The sequence below is a fragment of the Macrotis lagotis genome, chromosome 3, assembly GCF_037893015.1.
Source record: "Macrotis lagotis isolate mMagLag1 chromosome 3, bilby.v1.9.chrom.fasta, whole genome shotgun sequence".
Classification (NCBI taxonomy): domain Eukaryota; kingdom Metazoa; phylum Chordata; class Mammalia; order Peramelemorphia; family Peramelidae; genus Macrotis; species Macrotis lagotis.
The window spans coordinates 8,436,543-8,449,675 of NC_133660.1; the positions used below are offsets into that span (position 1 = coordinate 8,436,543).

At 32.7% G+C, this 13,133-nt stretch overlaps 1 protein-coding gene across 2 annotated transcripts in view; it reads right to left on the bottom strand.

Moving 5' to 3' along the window:
* Positions 1–4,394: 4,394 nt before the first annotated feature.
* Positions 4,395–13,133, bottom strand: part of EIF4E (eukaryotic translation initiation factor 4E) — a 41,317-nt gene continuing 32,578 nt past the window's right edge. For both annotated transcript variants that reach the window (XM_074228081.1, XM_074228080.1), the window contains 4 exons: positions 7,779–7,842; positions 7,261–7,374; positions 6,461–6,600; positions 4,395–4,656 (listed from right to left, as the gene is read on the bottom strand). In XM_074228081.1, the coding sequence (XP_074084182.1) occupies positions 4,542–4,656; positions 6,461–6,600; positions 7,261–7,374; positions 7,779–7,842 (433 nt within the window). In that variant the 3' untranslated portion in view covers positions 4,395–4,541. The remainder of the gene's footprint in view (positions 4,657–6,460; positions 6,601–7,260; positions 7,375–7,778; positions 7,843–13,133) is intronic.

Consider the following 13,133-nt stretch of genomic DNA (forward strand, 5'->3'; position numbering starts at 1 on the left):
TGATCCAATTCTTTATGTGTAAAAGGCACAGCAAAAACATAAATACTATAACTATCCGTCCACAAAGCTGTTTCCTAAGGGAAAAAAAAAACCCTGGCATATGCATGCAATGGATGGTATGATGAAAGTAAGAGAAAATCATAGGCAGTTTTTTATAATTATTATTCCATACTAGACCAGACCACATCTTTAAAGTATGTAGATGACTTGAAAGTAAATCGAAACAATGTGCTCATTATTTGAACTCAAAGATTTGCCAGAAGAAATGCTACCTTTAAAGAATTTTCAATAAAGCTCTCTCCCATGACTAAGTCAAAAATCACAAAGATTACTAGAAAACAGTAGTAAACACTGAGCCAAGCCACAAAATAGGAAGATGTATGCTATTCAAGGAGTCTTGTGTAGTGGATAGATCACAGGTTCTGAGGACAAGAGTTCAAATCCAGCCTCAGACACTTGGGCAAGTCACCTAACCTTAAACACCTTGCATTCAGTACCATCTCCAGTCATCCTGATCCCTATCTGGTCACTGGACCTAGATGGCTCTGGAGGAGAAAGTGAGACTGATGACTTAGCACAAGCACCCCCCTTAATCAAATCCAATTCATGTGCTTATTATGACATCACCTCCCTGATGAAGTGGCCTTCTTTGAGAATGAAGGACAAAATACATCAAGGTAAAAGACAAATAAAAGTCTCCAGAATTTTCCATCTGTAGATGGAAAACTAAGGTTTAAGGGCAGCTAGGTTGCACAGTGGATAGAGCACCAGCCCTGGAGTCAGGAGGACTTGAGTTCAAATCCGGCCTCAGACTCTTAACAATTACCTAGTTGTATGACCTTTGGCAAGTCACTTAAGCACACTGCCTTGCAAAAAAAAAACACAACAAAACAAAAAATTTAAAAAAACAAACAAAAAAAACACCCACCTGAGGTTTAACCAAGAATACATGGGGAACTGTTACCAGAAAAGAAAAAACATAACAAAAACTATGAATGGCTAAGTGCGAAGACCTATCACTGCACAACTTGCATACTCTATTAGTATCCATGAAAATGTCTGGATCTATACGAGGAAGGCCCATGGAAATACATAGTGGATACCTGTTGTAAATTCATAACTATGATTAGGTCACCCCCTAGCACTGAGGGGGTTTTGATGAGCTATAAATCTACATTGTTTGATTTACGTGGTCAGAGATTCATCAAAGTTCTTAAGTTTCAGCAATAATTCTTCTGCAACCCAGGTGTAGCTGTGAAAAACAAATACTTGATTTCAGCCCAGCAGCCTGATGGATATCCTCATTCTTACTGGTGATTGTAGATGATACGTAGAGACAATGCCTTGTGTTAAGTTCATTGATGTACATTCACTACATTAAAAAAATGTGTCAACATAGCAGATTCAATGTTCCATTCCATCATAGGTTGTATCTTAGAACTGATTTTAATTTTAGAAAGTTTAAAAAAAAAGGCAAGTTAATAAAAGGACTTCAACTATCCATTCCCTACCCCCAAAACTCTGTAACAGGAAGGAAACTGTATCTCTGCAATAAAATGAACTTTCTTAAGTTAATTGGATTTAAAAGACTACTGCAAGGCTTGATGGAAATGTGAATGTAACATGATATGGGGCCTAAGTAGTAATTAAAACACTGAACAAAAATGTTCAATGAGAAGTCATAATTTTGCAGCTACTTCTGATCGGGCATTTATTTGCCATATCTCATCTTCAAAAAAGTAAAATGTGTAATCCTCACAAATTTATCTTTTTTTATCAACTTAAATCAAATACTTTAATAATTCAACTGTTCTAATATTATGTTACAACTATTCTTAGAGACTATGGACTTAAAAGTCTGTTTCTACTCTTATATCTTGGGGCAAAGACAATTCAATTAATACATCTGAAATAGTATACAAAAAAACTTAACTCACCTACCTATACATCCTGTGAAAGAGCATCTCTAACTGGTTATCAAACTATTCAACCAGTAGTTAATAAGACAGATTTCTATACATCTAAGTGGGTTGGAACCGAAACAAGGTCTCTGAAAAGGCCAGTGTAAGTAACAACTTTAGATAGCTGCAAAACTATTGTCAACAGCTGCCACTACAAATGTTGCTTCTTAATTCCCCTAAAAAGATTTTAAGTAATAGATGAGCAATTCAATCCCAAATATTTTGTTATTTTCACAAACAACTAATTTGGTATTTCCAATACATAAAAAAATAAGCTTACAAGATCCCTATGAAGGTCACAGTCCTTAATAAGTTTCAAAGATAGCAGATATCTAAATAAATTATACATAAAAAAGAATATAAGGATATTGAGAACCAGAAGGAACCTCAGAGGTCAAGTCCAACTCCTTTATTTTACAGATGAAGAAACTGAGGCCCAGAGGTTAAATGACTTTCCAAGGGAACAGAGGCAGTAAATGGAAGAGTCAGGATTTGGAACCAGGTCTTCTGAACTTACCAATGAACCATGCAAGTCTAAAACATAAGATCATTTTGAGGCACTGACATAATTTTTCTAGTACCTCAGAACCAAGGACTCAAATTGTATATTTAATTAAATTATGTACCACTCATGTATTTATGCCATGTATTTAATTCTTTGTTTCTTTTAACAAAGAAGTCTTAATTTTTAAAATTACATATTTATCTGAACAAAGGGATACAAATGGGCATGATCCTTAGTTTGAGATCCTGAATTCAAAGTACTCTTTAAAATCCTGAAATATTTTTAAAAAAATTTAAAATGCTTACCATTGCATGATAGTTCCATATTAGTTTCAAGCATACAAGAAGCTTTATGTTTATATGTAATTTTATGATTTTTAAAAAACAATTTAGGTTGTAAATTATATTTAAAGGAATAGAATTTTTTTTATTTTAATTCTATAAAGTTTATAATCTTATTTCTAGAAGTCATATTCAATTTCATAGGCTCTGAAATAACTGCATCACACTATTTTAAATGGTGTAATGCAATTTTTCTGAGCTTTATATTTACTTTTATGGATATTTTTTAAAGTTTTCAAAGTATATAAAGACTTTAAGATATTCCATATCATCTTTAAAAAAACCAAATCTTATATCTATTTATAACAAACTTAATGGACTGAAAAATAAACAATATAGATTCTTAGGGTATTTTTCCCTTTTTCACTATATTCCTATGTTATCACTGTTCAGCAACTAGTCATTTTATAATAGCTACTGCTTTAAATCTGATAATGATGCACTTAAATGAAATATTAAGTGCTAAAGAAGAAGCATCAAAATATACTGAGTTAATATGAAAATTACCTTAATTAAAAAAAGATAAGCCACATCAATTTAATTCCATATATATGGTACTACCTATTCAATTTATTAAAAATTTTAATAAACATAATAATCAAACTAGAGCTCCAAACTTATGCTGTTCTCTTAGAAGACACTACTTTAAAAGACACAGAAGAGACTGCCTTATAACCAAAAAAAAAATACAAATACTGGCTGTAAAAATGGAGAAATAAAAGGACAAATCTAGTTGTCTAAAAGACAATTCACTGTACACATTTTATTTACAGTTTTGTACACTGTCTTAATATGAATGGGACCGCTTTTCTATTTGAGCCATTTTTTTAACCAAAGCAAAATAACCTAAGTAATACAAAGTGTTAAAATACAGCATAAGATACAAAAACAGACATACTATATCTAGTCAGGAATGTAATTATGATGTTACATTTTTTAAAATCCACAATTATGTTTAGGAAATCACACAAACATAGATCACTGATTTGACTGAAATGCATAAATTTGTAGCAAAGCTCTAATGTTATAAAAAACCAAAAAAAATTACCAAAGAATGGACAAAATTAATGTTTATTCCACCTTTATGTCATATTCCCAGATCCTTCACCAATGTTACATGAGCAAAAAAAAAAAAAACCAAACAAAAAACCAAAACAAAACAAAAAAAACCCAAATGAAATCAGAATCACTAATGTTATCAAGTAGGGAAACAAATAAATTAAATCTAGCAGCCATCAGCATAGATTACAGCAAAAAATAATGCTGTAAAAAAGAAACAAAGAAAATTGCTAGAAAATGGTATGCATCATACTCTTCCAAACCAGTAAAATATGTTACCGCATACAATGCAATGTACAACAGAAGTAATTCTCTGTAAGGTAAAGAAATGCAAGTTCTTTTCTGAATATTGTGGATAGATAAATGTTTTTGTAATAGTAATGCTTCTACTAAGCTATTACAGAGTGGGCCAGGAACACATTTATGGATTCTGGGGATGATGTGTACTGTAATTCTTTGATTGGGATAATAGTTACTCTAGTCAAAATAGAAAAAAATTTGAACACAGAAGTACAAGACAAAGGCGAATGAGACTTCTCATATATCTTAGCAACATTTAGATGGAAATCAAATTTAAATGCAGTCCACTCTGCTTTTGAAGAGGCTTTGGTTCAGCTCCCAAATCTCGATTGCTTGACGCAGTCTCCTATGAAAGAATACTCAGAAGGTGTCTCCTTAAACAACAAACCTATTTTTAGTGGTGGAGCCGCTCTTAGTAGCTGTGTCTGCATGGGACTGATAACCAATCACTATCTTTGGAGGAAGTCCTAACCTTTCCTTGTATACCTTCCTGAAAAGGAGAAAAAGGAAAAAGGATGCCATTACTTTTGTATTCACAGAAAAAATATTTTATGTATCATTATTCTTCCAGGCAAGAAGGTATACTAGTTAAAATAAATGCATGCATTTCTTTTTTCCATTTATTGATATTTACACATTAACTTCTCTTGCTGATAGTTTCATATGAAACTGCCCAATTTTAACCAACAAAATAGCAATGCACCTGAAGATCTGCTAAACTTTGTAAAAAAATTTGTTGAAACAAATGACTTTCACTGCCAAATGGTGATACCCATAAGCTCCCCTTGACAGAAGGTATATCTAAAATGTATTTTAATTTAATAACTAGTATATTTAATAATACCACTAATATCATATATATTTAAGATTCTTTGGCTATAGAAATATGCATGTCTTGGTTTTTACTAAACTCATTAATGTATTAAAAAAAACACAACTACTATCATTCATTCAATTGTGATGATACTTAATCATTTGTGGGAGACTTAATATCATTTAGTAGCCACAGCCAAGTTAGGATGAGAGATCATTATATTACATCAGGGCTATTTTTAAAAACTGATAAAAACAAATTTTGTTTATAAAATCTGAAAATTTCTAGAGTCTATGAAAGTCAATTTAAAATAAGTGAAAATATTTACAGATAAAAATGTTTAAAGACTATGGACAAACAGAAAATACTTAAAAAATACTACCTGTTTTGATCTATTAATTTTTAAAAAGATATGCCTTCACCAATGCAGAATGAATGACAAGTCATCTCTGACTTAGAATCTTTTTTACTGATGTTGTTTTTCATTTGTGCAAGGAAAAAGGGTTATAGTGATTAGCCCAAGGTCACACAGCTGAGTAACTATGAAGTATGGGAGGCTGGATTTGAACTCAGGTCCTCCTGACTTCAAGGACCATGATCTACATACTGCACCATCTAGCTGCCCCTCTGACTTAGAATCTTAAGAAAGATTCATGAGGCACTTACAAACTGAGATACTGCATCTCACTTATTACTTGCTGCAAATGTACAAAAGCTATCTGAAATAAAAAAATTCCTGCTGAATTTTTAAAGTAATAACAATATTACTTTAAATGTGTTTATAAATACAGAATGCCCAAATAGACAATTATTCATCTATAGCACTGGCCTTGGAGTCAGGAGTACCTGGGTTCAAATTCAACCTCAGACACTTAATAATTACCTAGCCGTGTGGCTTTGGGCAAGCCACTTAACCCCATTGCCTTGGGAAAAAAAATCTAAAAAAAAAAGTAAAAAGCATTCTAAAGGAAAATCTAGCCTGAAACCTGTCCATATTTTTGATCTCCTTAACTAAACCCTTACCTCTCTTACCATACCCCCCTCTCATCCATCCCAAGATACCCCCCCCCCCGAATTAAGAATCATGTTTTGGCAATGTATACAACTGACTATTTCAAGGGTCAGTGATTTCAAAAGTAGAATCACTGATGATAATACAGTAATGAAAAGTATTGGTGAACAAAATTTTGTTACAACAGCACTCCATACGATGGCAGAAAATTTAAGTGATTTTCTATCTGTGAGAGACAGAACAGTAAATCAAGTGTAAGAAAAGAACCACGTACTAGTAAAATAAGAATGTAAATTCTTGAGAATTTGTTAAGGATGAAAATGAAAAAGGTTCATTAAAAACTAATGGAAAGCGCTAAAGTATTCCAAGTCCATATAGCTAAGTTAATTTTCAAGCTATAAATAAAAATATGCTTCCTCATTCTTTAAAACCCTAGAATATTAATAAATATTTTGAAATGCAGCTTACCCTATATGTGTAACAGCTTCTCTGTTTTCACACTCAGTAGTCCATATTGCTATCTTATCGCCTTTAGCTCTAACATTAACAACAGCTCCACACACATCATCACTGTAGTCATCAAATGACTCCCCAATAAGGCACAGCAGCTAACAAAGAAAAAAAATCTCCATTACAAATTACACATAACATTGTATAGATAGCTCTTCAAACTTTAAGTCAACATTTATCAAGTGCCTTCCCTGTGAAGAGTACAGTTCCGATATTCTGCTTTTAAATTAGCCCTTTATTTAGTTATTATGTACAAATATTCAAATAACTGAGAAACAGATGAAATTCAACTCACAAGAAAACCTACTATAAACTGCTAGATTCTCTGATTCTTGCAGGAAAAAGATCAATAACATTTATATATGCAGTAGATGATAGTTAACATTTCAAACTTTTACTAGGCTACAAATTAACAAGAATTTTTTACAAATTGGGATTTAAACTGTTTTCAACAAATAGTCTCTTAAAAGGGGAAAAAGAAGGTAAGCTAACTTGGATAAAGGCAAAATACTTCTCTCCTAGGATACTTAGGATGATTCATGAATCAAGCAAATATATTTCCTAAAATGTATTAGTTAAATGATTATATTAGCCAATATAGCAATTACTCACATTTTCTCAAATGGATGTTTCTTATTATCTTTTCAAACAAGGGATTAGAACATTTAATGATACATTGTTTTCAAAACATTAGAATATCACCAGTACTCTAAAATTGACTTTTGTAATATTATTTCTAATTTTTTAAAAAATCTTACTGTCTCTAGCCAAAAGCGATCAAGGTCACTTCGTCTCTGCTGTTTGTTTAATGTAATTAGCCATCGTCCTCCTCGTTTGTTTTTTTCATCTTCCCACATAGGCTCGATCCCATCCTGTAAAATTAAAGGGCAGATTATCAGAAACAGCATCTTAAAAAAGAGTTACTAGAGTTCAAACCAAAAATAACAATTCCTTGTTATGTAGGTTTGCAAACAGAAAACTCCCTTCATCTCAATAATCTTTATAAATATTCCCACAAAACAGGAACTTAAATAAATCCATTAATGCATAGTTCCTTGAAACTATAGCACCATTACATATTACATTTTACATAAAGTTTTTAGTTCCTTATTTCTAAAATATACCTATAAATTTATTTGGCAATGCATATATTTATATATGCATAATATTTGCATATTGTTAGATTATGTTTCAAAGTTGTATTATGACAAGATTTCTGAGCTTATATAAATGATTCACGTCCACTCAACTAAAGTCAGCAATTAATAAGTCATACCTTAAAAAGTGAGTAGTCACAGCCAGGCATTAAATTACTAGACAGCTGGATATGGTTGTATAAACTATGTAAAAGAAAATGACAGTTATGAACAAAAGAAATTGAGGCAGATTTAAAATTTAAGTACCACCTTTAATGACTATGATGAAAACATAGATCACAAAATTAGATATTTAAAACTCATGCTTTATCAATTTAAATGGCTTCTTAATCAGAATTTCATTCAAGAATGAAGCTCAAAATATATCTTTCTGATAGTATGAACTGTCTAATGGCTCTGTAATGCCAAATAGCCAAATGCATCACAATATCTGACCTAACTTGATTTATTTACTATAATAAGAACAGTGGGGTATATGTAGGAGTTTAATGAGTTTACATGAAGACTTAAACATTTAAGTAAAATGAATTATTTAGCTTGGAGCAGAAAGCTATACAATGATTTTTCTTGTTTTTTAAGTGATGTAGAATCACAAACTCTCAAACAGTTGAAGGGATCTCAGAATTCATCTAGTTCAAAGATGTCTGGCTAAGAACCCTTACTACAATAGCCCTTGTTACCCAGACTTTGGCTTTGATAACCAACCCTGCACACTTGCCAAGGCATTTCATTATGCCTTTGAATCATTCTAATTGTTAAGAAGTTTTTCACCCTTAATCAAGGAAATGTATTTCTAAATTTGTTTCTGCAACTCAAAGGTGTTCCTGTTCCTAGTTCTTCTCTGATGTCTGGACAAATCTGTCCACAACTTCCTTCCATATTGGTAGTCTTTCAAATATGTTAAGTGGCTTAGACCAAATCTTTCCCATTTCTGGCTAAATTTCTTCAGATCTTTCACTTGATCCTTTATATGGTGTAATCTCTAAGACCATCCCTTCTCAACCTCTTCTAGGTGCACTCTAGGCTGTCAATGTACATCCTAAACTGTGTCATGTATAAGTGAAAAGCATCATTGCTTTTCTGAAATCTTGGTTTCTCTGGACACTGTGTCCCTCTTCATGTAGCTAAATTTGCATTCCCTTTTGGGTTTCAAATCATACTGCTGAGATAAGGATTAACTTTACAAGAAGATGTTGAGTAGTGATTTAGTAGTAGTCTATGTTGGGAGAAGGCACAAGAAATAGGGTAAAAAAAAAAAGATTTTGATAGATACAAGAAAGATATTGAACACAGGGCAATAAGAACACTGAAATAGTACTCAAATTCCCAAAGATATTCAAGAGACCAGAATGGAGAGTAGCCATCTGGGATGATACAGGTACTCACTTCACTGGAAAAAGGGGGCTGGACTAGATGACCTCCTGTTCTACCCCTTTCAGTTATATGATCCTGTCAATGAATTATGGACTCCCTATATGACAATTTGGGGGAGGATATATTTCACACAGATTAAAAATACAAGCTAGGCAGGAACAATGAATATAATAGTGAGTTCTTAACTTGATCTTATAAGAAAGCTCTACATAAAGCTTTCAAACCCTTAAATAACCTAAGATTTTTATTAGTGGAGGTAGTCCCTCCACCAACATAAACTGATCTGGTGGTTGCAATGGTCTTAAATAACTCTTTGATGAAACTAGTAATGAATCTCTCTACCCTAGACAGGCTGGTTCCTGAATGAGGGACAGAAATGATCTGTCACCAGACATTTATTTTCCACCTTTATGGAATCAGATGAAGTCTGACTTCTGCTGAGCTGAATCAAGGTTACTTCCATGTCAGAATGAGCCAGCAACTAAAGATTAAGTCTCAGAGAGTTTTCCTCCAAAAATTTAACTTAGAGGAAAATGCCTCAAGAAAAGAAAGAATACAAACATTGCTCTATTTAATTCTCTAGACAATTTAGATGAGTCTAAGATAAGAGTCTGACAAGTTATGGTTTACATGTATCACAAAACATTTTTAGGTGAGACATTGTTCTGGAAATGAAGGGTACCTTGGAATTGTGATATACAAATCTGCTTCCATATTATAATTCCTCTGTCACATAAACAGAGTAATAAATTGAAGTGCCATGGGAGCACTGTGTCATAATTAACATACCTCTCTAAGTAAGGAACTATATTATTCACTATACAATCAAGTCCCTCCAGTATCTTAATGGGAGTAAGACACATTACAATTCTTCTACCTGCCCTTAAGTTTTCAGGTGAGTATAAACTGTCTCACTAAAAAAGGAATCCTGGAAAACGCACCAAATCTTAGAAAGTCAAGTCTCTGATCTCAACAATGTAAGGTCCTTTGGCCACACCTGCTGGCCTCTCCAGAAAGCAGTTGGGATGAAACTTAATGGAAAGCAGAGGAAGAAAACTATATGGTTAACAGAGAAGTAAAAGAAATATAAACTATCAATAGCCACATGAAAAAAATTACTTCAAATTTAGTATAAATTAAAACACTTTTTGGTGTCCCCTTACATCCATCAAAATGGTAAAGATGATGAAGCACCAAAATAACGTTGGAGAGCCCAAGGGAAGACAAACATCCTTAATAATAGTAATGCAAAGTGTCATTTGGTCTCACAGCTCTGGGGGAATAAAATGTAATTATAATAAGAAGACCCTGAATTTTTATTTTCACTCACTAATTTCATTTCTAAGTATATACCCTAAAGGATTGTCATATAACAAAAGAAATGTTCACCAAAATACCAAAATATTTAAAGAAACCCTTGAGAAGCTAAACTCCTCCAGAAGACCCTTTCCTCTATAACTCTCTGCAGTTTGGTTTCTAATGTTAGCATTCAACTGTAACTACTCCCTTCAAAAGTATCAATGACCTTCAATTAACAAAGTCTTTTTTTTCATTCCTGGTCATCCTCATCTTTTCTCGATACTGCTCTGCAGTTCTCCTATCTGTCTAGCTGCTCCTTCTCAGTCTCCTTTATAAGATGTATTTACATCCTGTTCCCCCAAGTATCTAGGAAGATGTTCAATAATTGGATTCTAGACCAATGGCTAGGAGAGCCTGAGTTAAAGTGGTCGCTTTAAAGTAGAAGAGAGAAAGGGTTAAATGTGGGAGTCTTGATTATATAGTACATTATTAAATTTGTGAGCATTTCAAAGAAAGCATTAATAGGCCATAGCAAAGCTGACTTATTTTCTGATATCAAATTTCTCATGACATTCTTGTGAGAGGAAAAGGAAAAGAAAAGGGGAAGAACAGGGAAAGAAGTATAGTGGATACTGAAATGGTGGAAGTACTCAGGGTCTTTTCCTGTGCAAAATTTTAAACAATGACACGATGACAGAATGTATGGCATGTTCATCAAATCTGCAAATGACAAGTTTTTTCCAAATGAGTCAATCAGAGGCCAACAAAGATCCTGACAGGCTGAAATGATAAGGATGGATAATGAGCTGAAACTTATCATGGTTAAGAAGTGAAATCTAGCATTTCAATAAAAACCACAACTGTACACTATAATAATAACAAGATATAGTCAGAAAGCCATCAGAAATCAAAATACCTGATCGAATAAAATAAAAATACTAATACATCCACCAAAATATAGAAAATGTGTCTTTGATAAAACAAAAGAAAATGTAAAAGAATGAAAGAATTATTATTTAACAAATAAAGGCACTGTAACCAAGCACTTTACCAGTTCTATCTCACTGAAGGGGCAAATGCTGTTAAACTTCATTTTTCATTGGAGGAAACAGAGGCCAATAGAAATTAAATAACTTTCTCAGGGTTACAAAGTTGGTAAATACCTGGGGTAAGATTTAAACTCAGGTCTTCCTGATTCCAGGTCAGGATTCTCTATCACCTAGGTGATTTAAATCTACATCTCTCATACTAAAAAAAGCTTAAAACAAAAACAACAAACTCCATAAAAGAAAGGCAATATACTAGGGACTAATTATGTTGTTCTATTGTTCGATTGAATAGAGGAAATTAAATGAAATGGTCAATCACCAAATATAAAACAAATTATTAATAGTCATTTGAAAACATACTCAAACTCAACATTAATCAGAGGTCAAGTAAAAACTTCTGAGATTCTACTTTACACATCAAAACAGCAAAAATAACTAAAAGCAATGAAATACAATAGTCTTATATATTCAATAACTCAAAGTACAACTGCAAACCAAAACAATCATTTTTGTAAAACAACCTTGTTCTACAAAGAAAAAAAGCACAAAAATAATTAAGCTCATTAATCTAATAATTATATTGCTTAAATTACTATTGATTTCCTGAGTTTTAACAAAATAAAGAGCTGTTACAAAATTTTCATAAGCATATTATTTCCCACAGGAAAAATGAAAGAAATACACTATGATAAAATATTTTCATATACAAGGAAGTGGGCCACCTAACTGCAAAATGGAAAATTCTTTTTTTAAATATGTTTATACGATTACCCATGACCTTTAAAAAAAAGTGAAGAACAATGAAGAAACAATCCTGAGTCTTAGAAAACAACTGAAAAAACCTTAAGAAATGTATGTTTTATAAATTTCATAAAATGTTTACTTAAGGGGTGGCTAGGTGGCACAGTGGATAAAGCACTGGTCCTGGAGTACCTGGGTTCAAATCTGGTCTCAGACACACTTAATAATTACCTAGCTGTGTGGCCTTGGGCAAGCCACTTAACCCCATTTGCCTTGCAAAAGAAAAAAAAGTTTACTTAAATATTTTTTGTTAAAAAAAGAAAATATCTAGGTATTTTAAGGGACTATGAGCTCAATGAGTCAAGCAGGGTAATATGGCATTTAAAAGAGCTAATCTGATTTTAGTAGTACTGAAAGAATAGAGCAGTACTGTTCAGACATACTGACAAGCTGACTTCACCTTGTTTGAAGGTTGACCATGAAGAGGGGAACCCAAAAACATGCCATGTGAGGTTGATGAAACTGATGTGTTAAGACTAAATGTAAGACTTGGGAGGAAAAGGATAGCTTTTTTTCATATATTTTAAGTTTCCTTATATTAGACAAATTAAGTTTATTCTGTTTGGAACCAGAAGGCAAACTGGTATCAGATTTCAGTTTAACCCAAAAATTGAATTGCTTGGAGCATAGGTCACAGATGGGTCAGAGGGATTGAATTCTATGACCTGACAGATTCTTTTCAAGGCAAGGTTCCTGGGGACTATATATTATATTCCAAGGATGTATTGATCAACTCCAACTTTAACTAAAGTCCTAATCCACGTTTTATTCTGCTCAGCTATTTGGCTTAGAGTGAAAAGAAATCAAGAAAAGTTATTGTTTTCCCAGAAGCACAAAAGAGGTAAAAAAAAATTATTATTGATTTGGCTTCTCTTATAAGTTTGATCACTATTTTTCACTAAGGTAAAAATTAGGCAGGCATATATAAAACATCCCAGATTGAGGGCAGCA